Source organism: Onychostruthus taczanowskii, unplaced genomic scaffold (genome assembly GCF_017590055.1).
Source record: "Onychostruthus taczanowskii isolate IOZ18803 unplaced genomic scaffold, ASM1759005v1 scaffold4, whole genome shotgun sequence".
NCBI lineage: Eukaryota > Metazoa > Chordata > Aves > Passeriformes > Passeridae > Onychostruthus > Onychostruthus taczanowskii.
This window is the reverse complement of record NW_024501459.1, coordinates 9530976-9557251: the sequence shown is the minus strand read 5'-3', so window position 1 is coordinate 9557251 and position 26276 is coordinate 9530976. Positions and strand designations below refer to the sequence as shown.

Below are 26276 nucleotides of genomic sequence, written 5' to 3'. Positions count from 1 at the left end.
GTCCACAGAAAAAGTGAGGGGCCTTTCATATGTTCACAAAAAAGCAATGTGGAATGAATGTCAAATCATACACAATTCCAAAAGAGATTTGGGGTTTTTTATACTTGTTTTTTTCTGATGAAATACCAAACTTTAATTTTACAGGTTTTAATGAATTACATTTATTTTCAACAGACAGATATTTTTGCCTGTTGAAAAACAGAAAGGCTGCTAGATCTGCCAAATTGCTAGAGTCTGTTACATGGGGGATAGGGAGCCTCCTTCAGCCCATCCTGACAAAGAGTAGAATAAGCAGGAGGTGATGTGATCTAAGCACCATCACAGGTCATCAACTGTGTTGTTATTTTGTGCTGCATTTCCAGAATTCCTTTTTGTAATATCAGTTGGTGCTGGCAAAGCTGCACATAAAGTAACTCATTTATCTGTGTGATGTGTCAAACTTCTGGAGCAAACTGTTCTGAAACGGTCACTGAAGTTTAATTTTGCTTCAGTCCTTAGACTTTGTGATATCCCTAATCTTGAGAAAGTAATTTTTGCTTCATAAGTAAGTTTTGTTTGCTTAGTTGAACAGGCAGACAATACAAAACTTAAATCTCATGGTTAGGAATTAGGTGTTTGTAATATGATATATTTTCTATACATACAAATGCACCTGGCAGAGAACTGACATTTTAAAAGAATACAGTGAGTTCCTGTAGTCTGGTTTTATAAAATAAAAGAGACCTCTGTTGTGAGATATTTCTGTGCATTTTTACAAACTTGCTAAACCTCATCTAAGTTTTCAGATTCAAAAGTAGCACTACTTCGATCTAAAATAAGAAGGAATTAATTTAACTTCTCAGTAATGTGATGAACACAAAAATGCAGAAGTCGCTCTAAGGATGCTGTTACATTAGAGCCTCTTCTAGGGGAAGTTATCTGAAAGTATTGCAAATAACATTTTCACAAAAATGTTTAATTTACTTGCATGTATTTCATGGGTATGATTGGAAATGGAATCAAAGCTACAAGGTCAGTGTTTGATTCATGTTTGAGAGCTAGTTGAGCGCACAGAGGATGCTTTCATGCATTGGAACATTGCCCAAAGACCAGCTGAGCCAGATGCTTGCCAGTCACAGTCTGAAACTCACTTTGCTGAGGCAGTCTGCTGTTTAATTTGCAGAGGCTGATTTTAAAAGCACAACCCAGAAGAAAGTAGCTACATAAAGGTGGCAGTAGCTGTCAAGGATGGTTCTTTTTTTATCAGAATACTATGGTGGCACAGCTCTGTTTCTGGACTGGTTTTTTGTTGTTACTGAATCACAGAAGTATTTCTTTTTATTAATGACAAAAAATGTAAAACCCAAAAAATTAAGAGGGACATGTTGAAATGGGGCTGTGGGATCCAATATAGAGTCAGTCCGTCCTTAATTTTGAAAACTTCTTCAGGGGCACAGCTTGTGCTGGAAGACTTTCCAAACTGAGATAATTCCTAACAATCTGCCTCAGGATGGGATCTGCATGCATTTACAGTCTTACTAGGTATAAGATTAATTGGCAGTAGTATGCACATCACATGGTGGTGTATTTTGCTGTAGTGGCTCTTCTGTCAGTTAAATTGCATCATTTAAAGTTTCTTTAAATATACGTCATATATGGTTTGTGTTTAGTGTCAGAATGTTCCATTTTGAAATTTGTATTTAAATGTCAAGAAGGGATGTTTCTCAGACAGATATGGAGTGAGTGAATTATGCAACATTAAATAGCTGAGCCCAGGAGCTTTAATTGTGTCTAGGTTCTTTTCTTCTTTTTTTTTTTTTTTTTTTTTTTTAACCTAGTGAAGTTTCCACTTTTGTAACTTTGCTTTTTTTCTTTGCTCCTCCTGTCTAGCTTTTAATAACCCACGAGCAGGGCAACTGGGCAGGTTGTTACCAAACCAGAATTTACCACTTGACATAACACTGCAGAACCCAACAGGTGCAGGAACTTTCCCACCCATAAGAACGAGTAGCCCCTACTCAGTGATACCTCAGCCGGGACTGATGGGCAGGAATGAAGGGATGATAGGAAGTCAAGGAACTTTAGGCAACAGCAGTGCAGGTAAGATGGTTTTTCCTTTTTTTTTTTTTTTTTTCAAATATACTTGAGTAACAGGCTGTAGCATGTGCAGCTTAACATTGGGGTTAATACCAGTGCAGATTATTACTCTCCATGAAGTCTGTTTTGTGGATGTTATGTATTGGCATATTTATTTTGAATTTCTGTGTCTGCATATTTTTAGTCCTGCCTTTTATGCACTGCTTTTTACCTACCAATAGAGATGGGTCTTTCAAAACAAAGTCATGGGCAATACTGTTGCCCTGATTAAGTTGGCTTTGCCCTTAATTTATTCTTTACTTAGTAGCCTTAGCTGCTTTTTGGGAACAATCAGATGTTGCAATTAACAACGTGTTCACCTAATAATGAACAAACATATAGCCTGTTTGACAAGAAAAGTCTGGCTGATGGATTTATTTCAACTAGTGCATAATCTGTGATTGTGCAAGTGTGCGACAAGCACTCTAAGAGCTCTGAGTAAATAAATGGGCATTGTAAATCCTCTCAGCTGGCTGTTTGATGTCAAATTTGTATACTTAATTTGCATCAGTATTAAAAGAGACATGCAGCCAAAGGCTGCATTTTTTCATTTAAGCAGTTTAGTGATCAACTTGCATTCTTTCAAGTGTCCTCTTACTTTCATATTCTGTATACAGTCTGGCTGATGGATTTATTTCAACTAGTGCATAATCTGTGATTGTGCAAGTGTGCGACAAGCACTCTAAGAGCTCTGAGTAAATAAATGGGCATTGTAAATCCTCTCAGCTGGCTGTTTGATGTCAAATTTGTATACTTAATTTGCATCAGTATTAAAAGAGACATGCAGCCAAAGGCTGCATTTATTTAAGCAGTTTAGTGATCAACTTGCATTCTTTCAAGTGTCCTCTTGTCATATTCTGTGTACCTATTAGAGGATTTTATTCATCTTATATATACAAGTTAGTGAATATTATTGTGTCCCTGCCTTGCTCTAGCACAGCACATCTTTCATTTGATAGAGTATGTACACAAATGGACAGAACCTGAGGATGTAACACTAAAGCAAATTTTGTACAGCAGCTGAAACAAAGACTCTCTTCAGAGGGTTTTTTTCTGGTTGTATGTCACCAAATATTTGAACTGACAAGTAATAATTGTGTGGCTTTTGGTATTCATTTAGGGATTTTGCTTAATGCAACTGAAAAAAAGCTATCTGAACCACTAGTCCAACCTGAAATCAGTGTTTTATCTACTCTCTTGACTGATACAAAATTGAAATGCATAAATACTATGACAGCTATCTATGGGACTCGGGGGTTTTTGTGTTGGGTTTTGCTTGAGGCTTTTTGGCTGCTATCAGAGTGCAGTATTCTATATATTCCAAGTGTAAATAAAACATATCAGTTGTTTACAGTAGATGTGGGAGGACTTCCCCTATAATAACGGTAATGAACTTCAGCATCTATCGGAAAGTTCCTGTGAGTAATTTCCCTGCACTGTACACTCGTCTGAGATTATCTGGGTGAGCCTTGAAGCTCTGAAGGCTCTGGGTTCCAAGTGAAAGAAGTAGCCAAAAGATGTTTGCAGAACACAATTGGATACTCAATCCTTCTAATTTGTAAGTGTGTTTAGTGTTAACACGTTGGTACTCAAGTCCCCATTCTCACTTAGCACTTGGAAAGTAAAGCACTGACACACATCAGCAAACGTGATTCATTTCCTGAGGAAGGAAGTTAAGGCTATCCACACACCCTCGGCACCTGTCGCAGACCACATGTGGGAACACTTACCCTGAGCAGCATTTCGGAAATGATAAAAGGGTCTTCCTCTTGTAAGATGTATCACAGTCTCCAGTCCCTCAGCTAAGCGGTGTAAGGCCTCGTTCTGCAGCTTTGCACACCTGGACGGGCAGTTGTGGTGGTGCAGTGCGCTTTGAGTGAAACCACTGCATTGGTACTGCTGAAAATGCAGCTCCTCAGGCAGCAGTAGTGTTAAGGCTGTTCTGATCATGTGCTGGTACCTGAGCGTGTTTGGCTCTTGTGCAGGAATGATTGGTGGCAATGCCCCTCGGCCTGCCATGGCATCGGGAGACTGGGGCAGCCAGGCTCCCGCGGTGAGGGTGACGTGCGCGCCCACGGCTGGCGCCATGAACCGGCCGGTGCAAGCAGGCATGATCCGCAACCCCACGGCCAGCATCCCCTTGAGACCCAGCAACCAGCCTGGCCCAAGGCAGATGCTTCCATCTCAGGTCATGAATATGGGTAAGTCTCATGTGAAGCTGTTCCTTTTGGCGCATGCTGGATTGTTAAAGATGAAACAGGAGAAAAAAAAGAAAGTAAGAAATCCTCAGTTCATTTATAGATTTGATAAGAGCCATATGTTCCAGTGAAATTTTCCTGTGGACATGGGAAAGAAGGTGTCAAAAATGCTGAATTTTAACATGTTTTGATATGGACAGTTCCTGCTACTCTGTAGCTCCACTGTTGTGTGGCCAAAGAAAGAGGACATGAAGTTGCTTTGGTTCACTAAAGACTGTGGAATTTTTTTAGACCATATGCTGTGGAATGATAATGGTTCCTGGTCACTTTTAAAGCAAGTGCATTATAATACTGACTCCATGTACAATCTTTTTCTTATGCTTGTGTTACTCATTTTTGCATCTACAATGTTGTATCTGCTATTTTATAATTTTGAACCACTTTCAGAATACTCATATTTTCTCAAAATTTAAAAGCAAATTTTAAAAAAGGAATAATGATGCTTTTAAGTGTAATGTTACTGAAGTCTTAATGTTTTTTTTTTGCTTTTACAATATCATAGGTAACTCAGTTGAAAGAATTAACATGCTTCTCTTCAGAAAAGTGATATGGTTATTTTTTCTTGATTAGGGCCATCTGAATTGGAAATGAACATAGGAGGACCTCAGTATAGCCAACAGCAGGCACCTCCAAATCAGACTGCACCATGGCCAGACAGCATCTTGCCTATAGAACAGGCAACTTTTGGTAATCAGAACAGGTGAGTCTTGGTGTCACATCAGAACACAGAGAGATTTTGAATGCCTATAATTTACACTCCTCATGGAAACAAAGTTCTACATAGACCATTCAACAAATGTACATCAATTTAATTTTTGTATTGTTTTGTGCTCATGAAATGTATGTGTGTCCCGGTCATATTTATAAATGCTCTCTTTGCCATGTAATGTGTTGAATGAATCGAAAGTTCTGTATCACAATGAATGCTGCCAGCACTTGAGGGATAGTTGCACCATTTTTCAGCTCTGGAGCATTAATGTGGGCATGATTCTGTCTGATTTTGCTGTTCATGTTGTTAACAATTACTCTTAACACTAAATGTGGAAGAGTGCCAGTAGTACTAGCCATGACTGTGTAGTCATAATAGCTGTCCCTTCCTGCAGCAGGGTAGCATTTTAAGTGATGTAGGACATGGTTAATTATGTTTTGTTTGGGTTCTTTTAATTGACCTAAATTCTATAAAAGAGGAGGAAGGAAAGATGAAGTGAAAGGAAGGCTGCCTCCTCCCTGAATTAGCTCCTCCTCAGGTGATCAGAACTGCAGTTTGGTCACAACTCATTAACTCACATGTAATGTATTAATAACTTCATTCATCATCAAGACTTCTAAGTGATGGCACAATTGTTATAAGCAGCTTATACTTCTTAAAAAAGAGCCATGTCTTCTCCAAAAGGTCTGCAGCTTACTTTAGAGAGACTGTGTATATATGGAATGTCTAAGGAATGCAAAATGGACAAGCAAGTGCAAAATGTTTAAATATTTTCAATTGTGTAAGTAGTAAATTGAGGGATTGCTAAAAAGAAAATTAAGTGGATACATTTGGAAAAAAAAATGTTTGAAAAAAGTGTTAATCTACTGACTACTTTTAGTTTTCATTAGGATGCCCAAAAATACTGTCCATAAATATATGTGACATTTTCTTTCTTATATTCCATGCTTTTCGAGATGTTTCCTGGTGTTTCTCTCAGTTAGCATATCCATATGCAAAATGCACTGTTTGTATGACTGAATTATTCAGTTTAAAAACTACACCTTAAAAGAAAATACAGGGTCATGTCTGGTCAGCGAGTCATGCAGTTAATTCTTCCATTTTTTTTACCTTTGCATTTGTCGTAATTTCCTTATAGCTGTGTAATTTCCTTATTCCTTACAGTTAATATCCTTATAGCCAAAGATGGTGGAAAACATTCCCGTTGCATTGCATCTGAAAGTAACAATATTTTGATCATTTACACCCCAACCAGGGACTATTAATTGATTGATGCTGCCATTTCTTGCTTTATTAATCCCCAAGATTGCTGTTTTTATAATCTGATGGTTGCCATGTATTAAGTGAAAAAGTTGTATTAGATTGAAAATGTATTAAATTAAAAATTAAAATTGTCATTGGGGTATATAAAAGAAATGGAGAAATTGTAAGTAATTGTCATTTTTTAATATACAGAATTTCACAAATGTTTTAGTTTTCTGTATCATGTGTGTTCACACTCATTTGCGGTTTCAGAGAGGGTTTTTTGTTAGCCTCATCAATTGTTTTTCCATATAATAGATCACTCTGTAGAAGTTATCTTTAGAGTTTATAAGCAGTTTGAATCAAAGGATTTTTTTTGCCCTTTCCTTTTTGCTGATTTATAATTTCATGTATGGGAATTAGAGAAATTTCTCTATATATGAATTTGATTAATACTTTGCTATGTTTAAAAGGTGTGTCATATATCCTTCCTATTTTTATTTTTTTTACTGCCTGGGATCCAATTAAAAAGAATATATCTTTATTAGTTTTCCTGCCTGCCATCCCTTGAGTTCATTCAGTGTGCAGCCTGACGATGCAGCTCTGCTGCTTAGCTTTGACATAGAGATTAGACTTCCATGGCAACCATATATCTCATTATGGAAACTAAATACACAAACATGTTTCTTTGTTTTTTCTAAACAGACATGTAAAAAGGGTTCACATATAGTGCTTTTCCTCCCTCCATGGGTGACAGCTTTTGTTGTCTCTGAGTAATTATCTGGGATGGGATTCTTCCACGATGTGCATATTGTAGCTGCCCTTGCCTGCAGAATGCTCTGCTCTTTTTATTTTCTGTTGCAGTTTTGTGGTAGTGTGCGTGAAGCAGGGCAGGTGTGTGAACTGCAGAACAAAAACATGTCATTTGGCTGCAGATAAAGTGTTATTTCAGATTTAGTTGGTTTCTCAGGAAGTTCTGTCCTTTAGGTTTATAACAAACCTTTATTCTGCCTTTGTAACTGCGAGTGTGCTTCGCATACAAATTCAGGGGTGAGGTAAGCAGGATTTATAGAGTCATCACATGGTGCCTGACAATACCCAAGTTCTTGCTGATGTCATTCCAGGGCCCATAACCAAGTGTATAAACTGCTACCAAGTGTGCATTTGGGGTGGGCTGATGCAGTGTTTTCCTGCGAGCAAAAAGGGGAATGTCCTTTTCTCCCTGCTCCCTCATGCTTCTGCCCAGCTCTTCCAGATGTTCAGCTTGTGCGAGATCAGACAATCCACAGACCTGTCTGTGACCTCTTTGGCTTGCTTAGCCTGATGGAAAACCAGCTAAGGGCAGAGTCTATGGAAATGAGTACTACTTGTGATAATATAATTGATCGGACGTGAGACATTCAAAGTTACAACTAGTTTTAAAAACACAGTTTTTTAGCCTTCTGTCTTCAGTGACTATATTCTATACTGACTTCTCAGTTCCTCTGTTGACCCTGTAATATGCACTTGCACTTGGGCTACCTCTGTTGGGTTTTCCTTCTTGTCAGGTATACCACACTTGTAGGGTCTTGACAGGTATTAGTCATTTAGTTACTTATTTGGGTAGCATGACTTCCACCCAGAATAACTTTCTAACCAAAATTGGCAGCAATTAAAATAATTTCTGTCTCTACTTGTTAGTTCAGTGTGAATACTAATCCTCTGATATTATTTCATGTTTGCCAGCAGCTGTTTGCCAACCCTCTGTTCATGTTTTCACAGGCAACCGTTTGGCAGCTCACCAGATGATCTCCTGTGTAATCATCCTTCATCAGAGTCACCAAGTGATGAGGGTGCTCTCCTGGATCAGCTTTACATGGCATTAAGGAATTTTGATGGTTTAGAAGAAATCGACAGGGCTCTAGGAATACCTGAACTAGTGAGCCAGGTATACTGAACGTGGTATTTTGCATGTATTAGATATGGCTTTTATAAAATATGTTGTCAAGATGGAGTTGAAAAAGTTCTTCTTGCAAGATAGGATGGTGGAAGTCCATTTCATGGCACAGTGTCACCTGAAAACTTCTCCTCAGCCCCTGGTTTAGTCTTCCTTCCTCTCCTCTGCCACCCTCACCTAGATCTCCTTCTTCTGACCTGCTTTAAGCAACTAAACTGATGAAAACAAAAAAATGGTGGTCAGAGGAACAGCTGTAGGGGGACAAAAGGTAAGATCATGGCCACCAACAGAATATAGGAAATAGGAAAATAAGAACATGAAGACCTAGGAGCCGAGGAGACCTAGCCGAGGAGCAGGATAGATTTTAGTGTGATGGGGCAACAAGCTTTTGGATTAGCAAACCTGAGATGTGTAAATTCACCCGTGGTTTTTTCCTTAGCTGATTAATATGTGTTAAGGGATGAGATTTATCTGAGGCAGCTGATTCCATTCCAAGCACTTAAACTGTAATTTTTTGTTCAAAACTTCAAGCATGCTTGATACATTTTGTTATATGCTTTTTCATCCATTCTTCCCCACAGTTATTTTTGTTGATTTCCCTGTGGTTCTTGCCTGTTTCATTCTTATATGTGCAAAAAAAAAAGTGGAAAAATAAAAGTATTTTGAGTAAAAGTTAGTTCATGACACTTCTGGCATCAGAATTTTATTTCCAAAATCAGTATATGTTTGTACAATGACTTAATATTCTCAGAGGAACCTGCAATACCCATTTCATTCCCCAGCACTCATCAGCACCCTGAGCATAACTTGTGAACTAGTCTGCATTTTAGATATGAACTAGGACCAATGAAATTCTGCTTTGAACATGAGAAAGCTGTCTCCAAGCCTATTTGGTACAACACAGAAGTCAGTGAGGTGTAGAGCTGGAGATACAATTTAATGGTGAACTTCAATTTTGCGCTATGAAACTTTCACGCAATATTATATAGGTTTTGGAATACCATCACAAAAGATATGAATAATGGTTTATTTCAAACTAAGCAGTAAATATGTTTCTATTTAATTAATAATTCAGTGGAAACAGTTAAAGGATCTTGCAGATAAGAGGACTGCTTCATTTTAAAAAATGTTTTTTAAAACAGCCTTCAAACATTTTACAGCAGCTTAAAGACTTTCTTTCATGAGGGCACTGAAATTTAGATTAACTTCATTTTCAAGGTCAGTGTGGAATAAGCTGTAAAATTGTTCTGGCTAGAGCAAATATTAGGGGAGTATCTAGAATGGAATTTAGAATTGTGTTAGTTTATTTATGCTAATGGATAATCAGTTAGTGCAAAAGTGCCCTGAAAGAATTAGGCACTCTGTTCACATTAGCTTCTGTAATAGTTTCAGGCATCTTTATTTCAAGTCATTATTTTGTTTAAAGATACTGATAAAAATCTACTTATTCATTTGCAATACCTTTGAATTTATCTCAGATTCAATGGCAAAATATGGTAGCATCACTTCATTTACAGATTTTGATCTAGCATTTGTCGTTTCAGGTTTTTATTCTTTAGAAGAGTAATGCAATGTCTGTGTAAAGAACACAAGAAAGATTATAGGGTTTTATTTAAAGAAAAAATAAACAGAACAAAGGAAAAGAGAGGGGAGGAATTTGTCTCCATGAATATATTTTGATACTCAAATATCCAGTTCTCCTTATTTTAAGTTTTATATTGAGGTAAAGAAAGCTAATATAATTTTCTGTTTCAAAACATTCCCATCTTGGAAGGTTGTTTTTGCAGACTGTCTGTATTAGTCCCGTATAATCCTCTGGAAAGCCGTGTCCCACCAACTGTTCCTGTTGTTGCTGTATTTCTGCAGAGCCAAGCTGTCGACCCCGAGACCTTCCCGAGCCAGGAGTCCAGCATGCTGATGGAGCAGAAGGCTCCGGTGTTCTCGCAGCAGTACGCGGCGCAGGCGCAGATGGCGCAGGGCAGCTACGCGCCCATGCAGGACCCCGGCTTCCACGCCATGGGGCAGCGCCCGGGATACACCGCCCTGCGCATGCAGCCCCGGCCCGGCCTGCGGCCCGCCGGCATCGTGCAGAACCAGCCCAACCAGCTGCGCCTCCAGCTGCAGCACCGGCTCCAGGCGCAGCAGGTACGGCCCCTTCCGTGCCCAGCTCTCTCTCACAGGCAGCACAGCTCGCTCCAAATAGACCGGGTCTTGCTTCATTCCACTTTTAAGCTAAAATTTAACAGGAGCCACAATGAGTTTTGACAGAATAGTGCCTTGCACTTTCTCTTTTTTGATCTTCTTTTTTGGCATTTTCGCATTGTTCTTTGTATAGTACAATACAAGAACATGACCAGTATTTAAGCCTAGATCTCACCAAGTCTTTGAGCAAGGTTATTACACTGCTTTTTGTTATATACATCTTTTTCTATTTGTTGTATCTTGACTCTTCTGCCAATCTAACTGCTTTTATTGCTGCCTGTTGCCTACATCCTACATCCTTTTTTTTTCCTTGGCCTTGGTCTGCTTCTGAGAATTAAGCTACTGTTTCTTGTTTTGTTTTTAGATACGTAGGTTTGTAGTACTATCAGTGAGATATCAATGCTTTTTGTATTTAAGGAGGAAAGAACATTTTGGCCTTCAGGATAAGGTCTAATTTGGAGTAAACCTCAACAGTCCAGTCCCAAAGTGAAAAAGAGCATGAACTATGGAAGGGGCATGTTTTGTATAAACAGCGTAGTGCCTGGGTTGTTCTTTTTATGCTGTATTATCTCTTTAAGAAACAGCGTTCTATGAATGGGAGTAGGATTTGAGGAGGAAAATTAGTCACTGCTTGGATATGTAGAATTAGGTCTATAGACCAGCTGATCAGGGAAGTAGATCTGTATGACAATGTATGTAACACTTCTTTTTTTCCCTTTCCTTCTAAAAACTTTTGGGTTTTGGTGTTGGGGTGGTTTGGTTTTTTTTCCTCTTTAGAATCGGCAGCCACTGATAAATCAGATCAGCAGCGTCTCCAATATGAATCTGTCTTTGAGAACTGGAGTGCCAACACAGGTGAGAAAAAGAATACCTTTTAAAAAAAAAAGCCACTTCCTTTTTTGCTTTCTTGCCCCAGTGTAATGCAATAGTAATGCTATGTGGCAAGTACAGTTTCAATACAAATATTGCAGTCTGTGTGATAGGAAGTATTTTGTTGTTTCATTTCTGAGAGTCATTCCCATTTTTACATGGGATGGATGATTGTTTAGTAAAGATTTGATATAACTGCATTTTTAACATGCTTCTCATTTCCTAAAGATGTGTGTTTTTAATGAGCTGCTCCATTTGCAAATACAAATCACTGCAGCCTTAAACACTGGTGTTATTTCAGTTACTGACTCTCGCAGTGTTGGAAGTCTTTCCCTGCAGAAGCGTTAGCAAGATTATTCTCTCTTGTTTCATATTTCTGTTACTTGCGTGATGAGGGGGGAAAAGGCTGGAATCCTTGAGATTGCTCTAGTGGAGATGCCTCTGCTGGCTGGGTTGCTTTGGAAGGGCTACTGATGGATGGGTGGCGGTGGTTTTCCCCCAGGGCCCCATCAACGCGCAGATGCTGGCGCAGCGGCAGCGGGAGATCCTGAGCCAGCACCTGCGGCAGCGGCAGATGCAGCAGCAGCAGCAGCAGGTGCAGCAGCGGACGCTGATGATGCGAGGGCAAGGCTTGAGCATGACCCCCAGCATGGTGGCCACCGGTGGCATCCCAGCAACCATGAGCAACCCGCGCATCCCGCAGGCAAATGCACAGCAGTTTCCATTTCCTCCAAACTACGGTACTGGTTCCACTCCCTCTCACTGGATTTTGTCAGTCCTTACTCCCCCATGTTCCCCCCAGTGCTGGGTCCAGGCCCCCTCTCCACAGGCTCTTGCCTGGCTCCCTGGGAACAGTGGAAAACATGGTCATTTGGACCCCTTGGAGGTTCCACTTTCCTAGCTCTAGTACCAGTTATTCTCCAAGCACTGCTCTTTCTTTGAGCAGCAGCAGAAGTGCAGTGTGTGTGTTGGTTTATATATAGATGTATGCAGATAAATGTATGTACACACACAAACATATATATGTATGTATTGCTTGATGGACTCTGAATTTTGTGTGAGCTAAAAAAAACCTCTTCAATTTAAGTAATATAAATCAGTTTTGGATAAGGCATTCAGTTTTTTACCCCTAACCCGATGTGTAATATAATTAATGCTGTTTCCTTTCTGTGTTCTACAAAGCTACAAAACACTTTGTTCTGGGGTTACCTCCATACAGTTATTGTTATACAGTTTCTTTATTTATACCTACTGTATAAGTTATGTTATAATTATATTAAATAGTATGTTATGTGAAAGTTCTATTGATATAACAAATTATGTCCATCCAACTCTAAATTTGGTATCTACTCTTACCAGATGATAAAAGTAAGACTGGTTAAAGACACGTTTGCAGGTATGAGCTCTTGGTTTGTTTTAACTCTGAATGTACAATGGGTAAATTTCTCATTTTCTTCTGCAGGTATTAGTCAGCAGCCCGATCCAGGCTTCACAGGGGCCACCACTCCTCAGAGTCCACTGATGTCACCAAGGCTGGCTCACACTCAAAGCCCCATGATTCAGCAGTCTCAGGCTAACCCTGCCTATCAGTCCTCTACGGAGATGAATGGGTGGGCACAAGGGAATATGGGTGGTAACAGGTAAATCCAGAAGAAAACCAAAAGGAACACACAGAGTAATGGGCTCATTTTGGTTAACTGTTTGTGTGTTTGTTTGTTTGTTGCTAACTATCTATCCTAAAAGAGATTTCTTTTCAATTTGGCTTGACAAATTGGTTTAAATTCTGTCTTCATACAAGGCAAAGTGAGTGCATAGCTAAAAGACCTGCATCCACACAAAGCATTGCTTTGTTATAACTGATCAAACAGTGTGCCCTTAAGAAGAATCTGTGCTGCACAGTGAACTCCAGCCCCTAACGTTTGTGTGGATGCATTTCTTCTGCATATGATTTTCATCCCACGCTGCTTTCTACATGGCTGAATCAGCTAAACCAGAGGCTATGCATTCTACTCCTCTGGAATTGCAGTAACTGGATTATCACCTCCCACTTTAAATGCTGGAGTTGTAACCAGGTTCAGCCCATTAGTACTTGCACATGCTGTGGGTCAGCATATAGCTGTCATTGCCTGACAGCATTGTAGCAATACCTCATGCATGCAGTCACCTTTTCAGCTGAGGCCCCTGCCCCAGTGGGTGTAGCTCTAATAATCATCTGTCCAAATCAAATGGGTTGGATGTTGAACACTATCAGTAGGCAGCAATGAGCTTCCAGATGGCAGTGGTCTGAGCTTTTCCTTGGAAGATGGGAGGAGCTGTCAGGTACAGCCTGTATCAGTTGGCACTGGGGTGCACACAGCTATCTCTAGCACCGTGCTTTTGTCATCCTGAAGTTCTCAGGTTTACTGTCCTAGCACAGCAACAAATCTTGTTCCTGCTAGTTGACAAAGATTTAATAAACCGAAAACACCAGTATTTTATAGATGAGGCTAATCCAAGTAAAGTTCCTCCTAAAGCAGCTGATTTATCAGCTTATCCTCATCCTTGTCCATGCCTCATCCTCTCAGTCTTCCTGAAGCATCTGCAGGAGGCATAGCTACCACTGTCAATGGCTTCTGCCAAAAATGGCAGCAGGGGCAGCTCCATAAGTCCAATGGTTGGTTTTGCTAAACTGCAGCTCTACAGCAGAGACATGTCAAATGTGCTTACACAAGCCACTGAGTATTCACAATGATCTGTAGTGTACTGTTTCAGCCATCCAGATAACAACTTAAAAATGGGGGGAGGTGGCCTGAAAAGGCATGGAATTGGAAAGAAGAGAATGGTGGGATTTTCTGAGTTTGGTCCTGTGCCCAGAATGCCATTGCACTGCACCAGGTCTCAGAGTGCAATAGCCTAACAGAGTACCCAAGTGCAAGGTTGAGTGTTAACCCTGAAAGATTTCCTCAGCTGAGGGAGCAGTGCTTCACAGGGCAGGAGACGTCAGCCACTGACACTGAGACACAGCAGCCCTTCCAGTACTTCAGTCTAATGCACATCCTCTAAACAGACACATTGTCAGTAATAATTCTTTCATTGGCTGTTGAATTATGCTCAAAGACTAGAGAACACTGATGTGTAAACAGTGAAGTGCATTTTAGGAAATGTAAAGAAGTCTCTCATATGGCTTTCAACATAATGGGAAGGAAGATACTGTCCAGAAAGCATTTGGACTGAATAAAACCTGGGATGAGGTTTCCCACAGTTACTCCCCCGTAAGTTGTTCAGAAGTGCCCTTAAAGAAACATAGATAGTAATTATCTTGGACTTTATGTTGTTTCTTACAGTGCCACATTTTCAAAACCTGGTGCAAAGACCTAGTAAATAAATTCCTGCACAACTGCATGTCTATATTTGTGCCCGCTTGCCATAATTGTGTGTGCAAATCTGGTATTCGTATATGCAAATAGCCTATTTTGCAAAAAGGAAAGTTTATTACCCTTCTATAATCTCAGCTCAACAGTCCTGTGCTGTGCTAACACTGGAGGTTAAAGGTGTTTTCCTCTCCCTCCAAACGTTACTTTAAAATACATACAAAGCTCCTTCAGACAGTTAATTGGCTGTTCTTGCACGTGCATAACAGATTTGTACTCTGCCATAGTTTCACACGCAAAGGCATGCATTTTTGTACACAGACATGGGACCTTAAATTTTGAAAATCTACACCTTAGACATTAATGCAGCTGAAAACTAATTTTTTCCTTTGAAGTTGGAATAAATGACAGCATATACAAATTCTAGCTAAGACATATTTTTAAAAGTTCTTTAGTGGCTTCAGCGTTCTAAGTCTGACACATTGCTTTTTCCATTCCTTGCTGTAGCATGTTTTCACAACAGTCCCCACCACATTTTGGGCAGCAAGCAAGCACCAGCATGTACAACAATAACATGAACATCAGTGTATCCATGGCAACCAACACAAGTGGTATGAACAACATGAACCAGATGACAGGGCAGATCAGCATGACCTCAGCGACCTCTGTGCCTACATCAGGGTTGTCCTCCATGGGTCCTGAGCAGGTGAGAATCTAAGGATGTGAGATGACAAGCTAGAGGATTTGCTTTTACTTCCAGTAGTTTTTAGATCCACTGCATTATGTTTCTCCTAGTAGTTGTCTTGAGAAATGACGATGTTAACAGGGCTTTGGTTTTAGCTCTGCACTCGTAGCCAAGGTGACCAGTGAGGTAGAGAGCACTGTAGCTAGCTCCTGGACTTCCATGGGCAGCACATGCTGATGGTAGCTCCTGTTCTCAGTAGGTAAGTGTCTGTAGCACAGTTGCAGTTGTTGATTTTCCCAGCAGCAGAGGCTGGAACTGGATGGCAGGCAGCTGCTTCCTAGAGGGAAGAGTGAAAGCTGCCTGTATGGGCAGGGTTTGGAAGGGGCTTCAACTGCCACAGTATTTGTAGTCCCAGACAATAAATATTCAATCAGTTTTCAGAGCTATCTGTGTGGCCACTTTACAAGCACTAAATGCATGTTTTTTATAATGTGGTGCATATGAATTAGGTTGTTGAATCAATAGGTAAGTAACCTGTTCTTTTCTGCTGAGAGGATGTTTACACACTCATTCTTATTTGATACTGCTACTTAGGGTATCTGAAATAAGAAAAAATAACATTTCTGTTTGTCAACCTGCAAATAAACTCTCTCAGTACATTATTAAGTGTTTGATAAACAAATCCTGTTAATTAACAGGCTCATATATTTGTTTCAAAGCTGACCTTCAGCTTCTTCAAAAATACAGGCTTGAAATTATGGACTTTTCTTAGAAATATTGGCAAGAAGGTACCTCTTGTGTCTTCAGGTAACGTCTCCTGCTATAGACATCTCTGCTATAACTTTTCTGATACCATAATGTTCCAGTTTAAAGCTGGTTATGTTGATGGCTTGATAATGTATGACTTTTTTCCAGCCTAAATATGATAACAGAATATTTACTTTTCCAATGTTGTCATTTACCTTAAATAGCTCTTTTCTTCTCCTGTATTTTAGAAAGATTCTATCAACATGATTTTTTTTTGTTGTTAGTTTGGGTAGATTTTTTTTTTTTTAGTTTTGGGTTTTGTAGCGTTTTTCTTGTAAGACAAGCCATGGTTTTTCAATCTCTTAGGTTTTAAACTCCCTTTGCTTTCCTGCAGCTGTTCTATTTTGAATCAGTATTTCCTAAGCACCAGGGCCATGTGCATGACACTAGTTCTTCCCCATTTCTCTTGAAATATTCAGGCAGATATAGCTGCAGATCACATTTGTCTTTTACAGCTGCTACATACTGGTGACCCAAAGTAATTTTGATACTCCAAAATCTGTCACCTTCTCTGATACTCCCAGTTGCTAAGCCAAATTATAGCAGGCTTTGTTTATTATTAGTTACTGAGTTAATAGAGTTGCAGACATTTACTGTAGTAAAATAATAGTAAAACAAAAAAAGAACAGAAAGGGGATTTAAAGGTTATGACCTGATCTGATTTCTCAGCATACCCATGCTGCACAATTTTTCCTAGGAACCTGAATTGACAAACTGCATTGTAGAAAGAGATCTGGTTTTATTTCGAAGATTTCCATGCCAGCTACTGTTTCCCCTGGCACAGCTGTCACACTGCTTTTCCTTCCTGTTAGACTACAAGATCTTGTTTCAAGATAGCATTTATCTAACTTCTAGTAAGCTAAATAGGCTGAGGTTCTTTATCCATCTCAACATTTGGATTTCAGCCCATCAGTCCCTTTTTTGGATCTACTTTAAACTCTTTTGTTGTAACCTCCTTCTAGAAATGTGAATGGAGTAACCAGAGACAGTGATTTAACAGACTGCACCACAGCTGTGTAGAGTCAGGTTCTGCTTGTAATTTCTCTTCCAGTGTATGGATTGCCTTGGTTCTTTTCGTGACGATGTCACAATGAAACCCTTATGATGGTCCCCCAAATTCTCCTCAACACATTCCACAAAGATGAAACCTGCATTCTTTGTTCCCAGAAGTATTGCCTCCCTCCTGTCTCCATCAAATTGCATCTCTTAGATGGTGTCTGTTAAAGCAAAGTGCTGTGGCTCATTCTGTAACAGTAACCTGTTTCCTCTTATTTACCACCCCAGCATTGTGTCATCTGCAGGCAAATGTTTTATGCTTGATCTAGGTCAGAGGTGGCCAGCTGACAGCTGAGGGGCCATTTCTGGGCCACAAGACAGTGCTTTTTAGTCCTCAGGAATGTGCTGTACTGCTTTGCATTTTCTTTCTTGAGAAACACAAGTAACTAAAAATGTATACTTGAATACTAAAATTGACACTTTTTTTTTTCCTGTTTTCAGGGCATAGTGTTTTACTTAAGTGACATCTTTATTTAGCAATTGACCTAGACTCTGCTGAACTTTTTCTTGTAACTAGTGGTTTTCAAAATGACTTTATTTTCTGTAATTCTGCTGACTGTTGCCATTTCATTCATTCTGTGGGGTTTTCTTATACTGTCACCTACACTTCTGTTTACTTATTCAGTGTCACTTTTTGTTCCACAATACATAATTTGAACTTCACATGCTTGTCTCCTTCTAACCACAGTGAGACTAACAGTGATTCACTGTTACTCTCTGCAAATGTGTTCTAGTTTTTAAAAAAACTCAACATTATTACTGTTGGATGGTTTTGGAAGTAAGATCTTACTACCTAATAATAAACAGCTGTGCTTGAACTGACTTACCTTGTGAGAAGCAGGTGTATTACCCCTGGTACCAAACAGATTTTGTGGGCTCTCTTTCTTCTCTTCTTGTGGCACTATGCTGTGTCAGACAGATACATCCAGAGCTCAGAAATACTTTGGTGTTTATCTGATCACACTTGTGTTATCTCCAACTTCTCTTGTTTACCACCTGGGCTCCCAGCACCAAGCAAAAAGATTGTGGCCAAAATGGGCTTGGTAATTATTATATACTTAGAGGCTCTTTTATATATTTGAAGAATGAGATCCTGTCTCATTATGGTCTCTGCTCTTACAATTACGTTAAATCTCTTCAGGCTGCTCTTACTAGTGTTTCTTCTAGGAGGCTGCTACCAGGAATGCTGAAATGCTGGCTGCCAGGTCTGCAGGTTCCTCCTGTCCAAAACAACTTCCCCAGGCATCAAGAAAGTAAACCTTCCTGGTGTTGCACCATTCAGAGATCTTACGGTGCCCTTGTCCTCATCTTCTTGTTGGCACAGTGGACTACTGCCATGGTTTTGCCTGTTACTTATTTTGTATCATGGATCCGGGCTATTTACTGAGCTACCAAAGAAGCAGTTTGAAACCTGTGCAAGAAAAGAGGCTTTTCACTATCTGATGTAAACCCATATTTAGAAGTCCAGTCAGAGTAGTTGTGTATTAATCTGCACAGGGTGGTACTCCCCAGGCAGAAATTATCATGGCATTTAAGAAGAGTTATCTTGAAGTGGTATTTTGATTTAGTTCAGAATACCAGATTAAAGGAGCTCTGGAGTGGTAGGAAACTTTGCTTGTTACACACCTTGTATATAACTTTGGTTTATGGGAGACTACTAATTTTGCTTGATTGCAAAGGAATTGTAAAACATCTTTGTTCTTTTGTTGTCAAACTTTGTGTATGTTAACACCACTTTACCTTTCTTCAGAAAATTCTGAAAACCTTTCCATTTCTTTGTCCTTCTCCATACTTTTCTAACTGATTTTTTTTGCAGTCAGAAAAGTTAATGTCAGGTGTTTAAAGGTCTTCTGAAGCAAATGTATTCATATGACAAAATAGTTTTTTTGAGTTTGGATTGAGTTTTCTTTATATCTGGTACCATGTCAGTCAGGATTCTTGCATCATTAGTGGCAAAGATATTCTTTAATAGAAACTTCATTGATGCCTTTGTTCCTTTTGTAGTGGCCTGGAGCCACCTTCCTTTTCCATACCTGTCCTAAGTACCATGAGGCAAATCATGCAGTCATCTTTTGGTTCCAAAACTGCTGTTGATTCAGGATACAAATTGTTTATTTCTGCTTTCATTTTTACCTCCCTTTGTCTACTAAACAATCAGAAAAGGTATTTGTGCTTGCACATTCTAATGAATATTGATTAGTAGCAGAAAGCACTTTTTAAACATGGATTCATCAATTGCATGCAGATAGAGCTGCAAAGCTCTCTGTTATCTCTCTTTCTGAATAAAATAATGTGGTTCTCTTCCGTTCTGATTTAAATTTTTCATGTTCAGATTTAAAAATCTCTCCAAGGAGCAAAAAGCATCACTAGGAAGCTCGCAGCACTTAATTTCTTTGGAGTCAGAATTCCTAAGGCAAAAATATTTTAAGTTTTTAATCTTTCCCATTGAATTGTAGTCTTTGGCAGGACTGGAAACCAATCTTTAAGTGGTTGCATATGAATGTATTTTTCAAAATCAGTGACTAGCAACAGAAATAACAGTCAGGAGGACCTGAAATGAGAAGACTTTGTGTCATGAATTCAAGACAGTCTTCCTCAACAAGAGAAGGCTGAGACAAGATTTTACCAATATATATGTCTGGAGGGAGAGTGTCATGAGAATGGGATCTACTCTGAGGGAGCAGAATTGACTCAAGAAAGTCTTCGTAGAAAGAGGTTTCTTTCTTTCCCTGATAAACTTTGTAAAGAAAACTGTTTCTTCTGATATTTCAGAAACTTGCTGAAGGACTGTTTTGTATTTTATGCCAGTTCCTACATGGTGAGATTAATCCTTTGACTGCGAAAGCAGTGCTGTAAATTTGGCAAATTACACATGACTAAGCATGACAGACCTTTTGGTTGTGCAGAAACACACAGCTTCAATACTTTCCTGTGACTGTGTTCAGAAGATTGTGGAGACCATCCTTTAGAAAAGCATGCCACTGCACATTTTCCCATTTAATGTTGTCCTTCTCCCATTGCTTACGAACAGAAAAGTATTGTTAAAACTAAGTCAGTAGTTGGTGTAATTTAGCCTACATGTTATCTCATCAGGCTTTGAAAAAAAGTGTGTGGTGGTTTGCAAGCAGCAAAGCCGCATGTTGAGGTTAGGGAGGTAGTTACATGTTTCTGCTTTCAGAACTTTGATAGCAGGGATTTCCTCTTCAGATAACACTGACATAATTTATGGAACCTGCTTTGTAAAATAGGCATAAGCGTCATAGTATCAGGAATGAAATCTTTGTTGTTGACTGCGCAGCAGGATAATATAAGTCAAACACTTGCTGTGCAAGAGGAGTGCCTGGCTATGCAGTCACTTCCCTGACTTGAGCATTGTCTCAGGAGTGGACATTGGTACATGCAAGTAGTGTAATAGTCTGTAATCCTTCTTCTGAATTCCCAGCCCTCCTCCCAAGATATTTTTTGATTCATTCTCCTTAATATTTTGTTACCAATAGGTTAATGATCCTGCTATGAGGGGAGGCAATCTCTTTCCAAACCAGCTGCCTGGAATGGATATGATAAAGCAGGACGGAGATGCAGCACGGGTAAGAAACGGGGTACGGGCACAGCAGAGCTGTGAATATACTGAGGCTGGAGCGGGTACGATACCTTTTTACTTACAAAGTTCCAAGTGCCCTGGATAATAGTAATTAATGTGAGGGAGGACTGCTCTGTGGACACAGAGAAGGAAGGAGGGAGGGAGGGATGGACGATGGACGGACAGACTGAGAGCGGCCGAGTGACGCGGGGGAGGCGCCATCTAGCGGCGCCTCCTCCTGGGCCGGGCGTGGTTAAGGTCTCTGCTGTTAAAAGAACAGGAATTTGAGTAATAGGGGAAGTTGGAAATATCTGTCTGAAAAATTAATAACATGAGTGAAAATGAAGAATGTGAAAGTACTGAGGCAGAAGTAACCATACATATATTTTATTGTATCCCTGTCTTTTTTGTATTCATATGTATTTAAAACTTCCCAGAAGCCGGTTCTTCTCACATCTTCATCTTGCTCATATAAACATACAAATGTCTGTCTCCAGGAGTGGGGGATCTGTATATAAAGAGTCTCTTCTGCAGCCATTTCATAGTCACTTTGATTAATAAAAAGATGCAGTATATTCTGCTCTAGCAGAAGCTGTTACATACCAAGGCATTATTACAGAATCATAAATTGGTTTGGGTTGGAAGAGACCTTAAAGATACCTACCCCCTGCCATGGACAGGGCACCCCCTGCCATTAGACCAGCTTGCTCAAAGCCCCATCCAACACTGAATACTTCCAGGGGTGAGTCATCCACAACTTGTCTGGGCAACCTGTTCCAGTACCTCACCGCATTCACAGTAATGAATTTCTTCCTATATCTAATCTTGAACTACTCTCTTTCAACTTAAAGCCATTGCGCACTGTCCTGTCACCATATGCCACGGTAAAAAGTCCCTCTCCAGCTCTCTTATGGGCCTTTTTAAGTACTGGGAGGCTGCTAGAAGGTCTCCTACTTAGTGTGTTCCCTAACCAGTTAAATTTCGTGTGCTAAGAAAAGCCTGGCTTAAGAGAAGCTTGGCTAAGAGAAGAAAATAGCAAGTACTGCTGAGGAAAGGGAATAAGGATGTTGAGACAGAAGCAGACTAAAGGAGGAGGTAGATTTTAAATAATTGTTGAAGAGAATGAATGTGACAGAAAGGGTATGAGAGATGGTGGAGAGAAATGAGTGGCATGACTTTTGGCAGGGAATCTCTGGGGTGTAAAATCATAATAATGGAGTCAGTGCTATGATAATGAGAGGGACAGTAGCAATGCATAAGAGAAGCTTTATTTCACCTGAAGAAAAGCAACTTCTTCAAACCTCTCAAATTATTTTGGAAAGGTACATCAGACTGCACTTTGTGATTTTATGTTTATTCTACTAATGTACCTCTGACTGTCAATAAAAATGCAGTTTATATACCTTTCACTGAACTTTAAACTGTAATAGAGGTTAAACAGCTGTTTTTTTCATGCAGCTGAGCCATAAACTACTCCAACAAAGCTTTTTTTTTTTTTTTTCTTTAAGAAACTTCAGGTTGTGTAATTAATGTGCAACTTTTGCATTATGTAATTTTTTTCAAGTCACTGGTATAGTTGGAGTGTTTATTTAGTATCTCTCTGGAGATACTGTTTCCTAAATGTCCACACTGAAAATAAGGACATCTTTGGATTTTCACTTTTGCTTCCACTTCAAAAACCACTAACAGGGTTCCTGAACTGCCTCTCAGCATGTTAGAAAGAGGAGTCAAAGCTTAGTTTGGCCGTATTAGTCAGGGCATGAGGGATGTGAGTGTGGTGTCTCTGTGCTGTGATGAAGGAGGAGCCGTGAGCAGGACCCAGTGCTGGTCACACCCAAGGAGCTCCAGCTGCAGCAGCTAAACTGGGAATAGGAGATGTACAAAACGTAGGACCTTGCTTTCCTGCCTTGCAGGATAATTCTTGGCACTGATTTTGTCAGCAAAGCTGCATTTCTAGGCCTTGTGAGAGTGCGGAGGAAGGTGTGGTAAGGTCCAAAGCACAGTACAGGCAGCTTCCAGAAGGCAGCCTAGCAGCACGCAGGTGGACTGGTGAGAAAGCTGCCTACCCACCAGCACTGTCCCTGAGCAAACAGGGCCTTCCTCATGCGTGACAGGAAGCTGTGAGCAAAGAGCTGCTCCACAGCCAGAGCCATGGGATGAGTGAAAAGCAATCCCAGGGGAGGAGGAAAATGGGTTTGGCTGGATTGACTCTCTGACCTGACTGACCACAGCACCCCATGGGAGCAGGCATTTACAAGGGGAGGAAGACAGAAAGTCACAGATTGCAGCCACTGGAAGGAGTGGTCTTAAAACAACTGTGAAAACCACATCCTGATGTTTTTGTGAATAAGAAAGAAGATAATCAACTCAGCTGAAACCAGTTTGTACTATATTTGTGTAAAGACATCACAAGGGTATTAAGTATGAGGTAAAAAACATCTCTAGGGATCCATAGCTGAAGCTGGCTTTACTTCTTTATTCCCTTTTTCATTATGAGTCTTGGAAGGGAAAGTGTGCCAGGGCAGTTGTTTCCTTTGACAGTGATGCAGCACTAAGAGAGATTTTTGTACATATTCTGAGAATGAGACTTCTTTTAAACCCTGTTGCTATGCCTTCAGCTGGATTTTACAAGAGGTGGATGACCTTGATTTATTATAACATCCAGGATAACTTAAATGAATTAAGGACCTAAGAATGCAGTGAAATCAAACCACCACTGATATCAAAGGAACTAAATCACTGGTCAGTTGTATCAGTGTACACAAAGAATAGTTTACCTTCATAAATTCCAATTAAATTTCAGGTGTAAAGCATTACAGTAATGCACAGTTGCCAGTGGATGTTGCACTCTAGCATCCCAGATCTCGTTGACCTGTCCATCCTCACTATCCCAGCAGGAAAAATTCATTTCTTTTTCCCCCATTTCTCTTCTTTTGCAGAAATATTGCTGACCCTGAGGGTGGTTTGGTTGCTCCTTTCTTCAGCTGACTGGGCTTACGGCCCCAAACCCTTACCAGTTTGAAGAGCTGTGTCTGTTTGTCGTGTCCCCGCGGAGCTGCCAGCCCCGGCGGCTGCCTGCTGCCAACAGGACTCAGCCCTGCCTTCCCGAGGGGAGCGGGGATCCTTGCCGAAGAGCAGCCTCTTCTTTGACAGTCTGAAGCTAGCGTACAGACATTGCTCAGTCTGTTCACTGCATTCACCTTAGTGCAACTTAGATCTCTCCTGCAAAGTAAATGTTGACAGGCAATTTTCATAAACCATGTCAGATTGAATGTATTTAAATGTATGTATTTAAGGAAAAACAACCATGCTCTTGTTCTGTTTCTGTTTAGTTCTAGACCTTGGGGTTTTTTTTGCTTTGTTTTCCCTGGCTTACACAGTCTGGTGCAAAGGATTCAGTTCTGTCTGAAAACTGGTGTTTTAGACTAAGGCCTGCATTTTGGGGCAGAGAGGAGGCATGGAGGAGGGCATAGAAGCAACGTCTGGTACATTTAGAGACCTCCAACTAGCATGTTCCACTGACAGCAAGTCACAGAAGATCGACTGATGCAGAAAACTATACAGACCAATTTTGAATGGGGTTAAAGTTGTGAAACAGATGAAAATTACCCTGTGAGAGGGCTGTTTATAAGGGGTGATTTGGTTGGGTTTTGTGGTAGTGTTTATGATGCAAGTCATTAATCCAAACATACAAGTTGGTTACATTCTCATTTAATTAAATTCCTAACAATCAGCAAATCTGTTTTTTTTTTTTAACCTGGCTTTCCTGACCTCTGTCATCTAACTCTTTCTAGTAGAATTAAAAAACAGGTTACTCCGTTATTTCCTTAGGTGTGTTTCCAGCAATCTGCTCAGCCAGTTACTGGATGCCGAACAGCAAAGTTCAATGGTAATGCATGTAATGATTATGGTAGTGGCAGAATTGGTGCATAATATCAAAGATACCTGCTTTAAAGCATGATAATTTCTGGTTCCCATCCCCTTAGCTGGGAAAATAACAATTCCTGTATTACCTATAGCAGATATCACTACAGACTTCACCACTATCATGTTTCTGATTATTTTAAAGCAGTGTGGACTATGAAGACGTTTTGTAAGGTACATAAAATCCAGTTTATATGTAAACAAGCAATAATTTAAGTTGAAAACTTAAGTGTTTTACTTGTATAATTTTTGTGAGATATACATGTTGTGAAGTTGATTCCAAATGAGGTACTTCAGTATTAAATTAGATATCTTCTTAGCCGTGTGTGTCTCCTGGAAAAGTGTTTTGTAAAGGATCACAATGCCTTGATTAGACCTAATTTGTAGGCTTGAGACTTCTCATTTTCTAAGCCTTGTGATTCTGCTCATAATACCATTTAATTAACCTATATTATATGCAGCCACTGTAGGAACCAGTTCTTGATTTTTGTATGTTTATATCCTTTCGTAACAAATCTTAGAAAAACTGTTACTAAGCAGGCCGCTGTTAAGGTGTGTTGGTTTTTTTCCTTGCCCACTGTGGTTTGAATAATCTTTTACTATACTGACATCAGTTTCTGAGGACTTGGAATATTAAGAAATTGATGAGTTTGACCTGTTTTCTTTCCGCTGGTTCCTAATTGTTTAGGAATGGTATTCCGTAATTCAGTGCTCCCACTGAGACTTTCCAAACCGTGAGCCCGCTCCCTCCACCTCCATCTTTCCCTGTGGAGGGCTGGAGAGGAGAATTGGAGGCACAAAAGGTAAAGATCATGGGTTGAGATGAGAACAATTTCCTGGAAACAGCAATGAGATAAGAAAACAGTAACGACTACAGTACTAGTGACAGAGGGTACAAGAAAGAGACAAGCGATTCTCACGGAAACCCAGGACATGCCCGATGCTCCCTCCGCCACTGCGCTGATCCAGAAGAGAGCCCTTCTCCCGGGAAGAGACTCCCTTCCCCTGCCCTCGGCAATGATGTGAGGTGTTACAGAATAACCTCCGGGTCCTAGCCATGCCCTCTCCTGGCTTCTGCAAAAGTTAACCTTATCCTGGCCGGAACCAGGACGCTAATCCACAAACTTTCTAATCTGAATGCAAATTTTTTGATGAAATGTAAAATGCAATGCATTTTATAATATCTCATCAGCCCTGCCTTTTGGGATTGAAAGGTTTGTCTTGTTGTCATTTAATTTGTTTTGGTGTTCAGGTGGGAGTTCAAATAAAATAGCAGCTATGCTATGTTAAGACTGAGGAAAATATGACAAAGGCTGTTTCTGTGTTTGTCCTTAGAGAAGAGAGTGCCACCATTTTGGAGAAGCAACACTTTTTCAGCTGTCACCGTTCTGTTGCCGAACTCAAACAGAATGTTTAGTCAGCTGAGCCATTCTTTGACCTGCTGATGGGAAACAAAAATAACCATCAGCCCTAACCTCCACAGCCTCATTACTACCGCATTGGTCTTGAACTTGCATTATGTATCTGACAAAAAAAAAAAAT

At 40.0% G+C, this 26276-nt stretch overlaps 1 protein-coding gene across 3 annotated transcripts in view; it reads left to right on the top strand.

Moving 5' to 3' along the window:
* Nucleotides 1-24548, top strand: part of NCOA2 (nuclear receptor coactivator 2) — a 185074-nt gene extending 160526 nt beyond the window's left edge. For all 3 annotated transcript variants that reach the window (XM_041412552.1, XM_041412551.1, XM_041412554.1), the window contains 11 exons: nucleotides 1870-2079; nucleotides 4101-4316; nucleotides 4944-5073; nucleotides 8086-8251; nucleotides 10127-10405; nucleotides 11240-11317; nucleotides 11835-12072; nucleotides 12795-12972; nucleotides 15190-15388; nucleotides 20728-20817; nucleotides 23750-24548. In XM_041412552.1, coding sequence (XP_041268486.1) covers nucleotides 1870-2079; nucleotides 4101-4316; nucleotides 4944-5073; nucleotides 8086-8251; nucleotides 10127-10405; nucleotides 11240-11317; nucleotides 11835-12072; nucleotides 12795-12972; nucleotides 15190-15388; nucleotides 20728-20817; nucleotides 23750-23761 — 1796 coding nt within the window. In that variant the 3' untranslated portion in view covers nucleotides 23762-24548. The remainder of the gene's footprint in view (nucleotides 1-1869; nucleotides 2080-4100; nucleotides 4317-4943; nucleotides 5074-8085; nucleotides 8252-10126; nucleotides 10406-11239; nucleotides 11318-11834; nucleotides 12073-12794; nucleotides 12973-15189; nucleotides 15389-20727; nucleotides 20818-23749) is intronic.
* Nucleotides 24549-26276: the final 1728 nt, after the last annotated feature.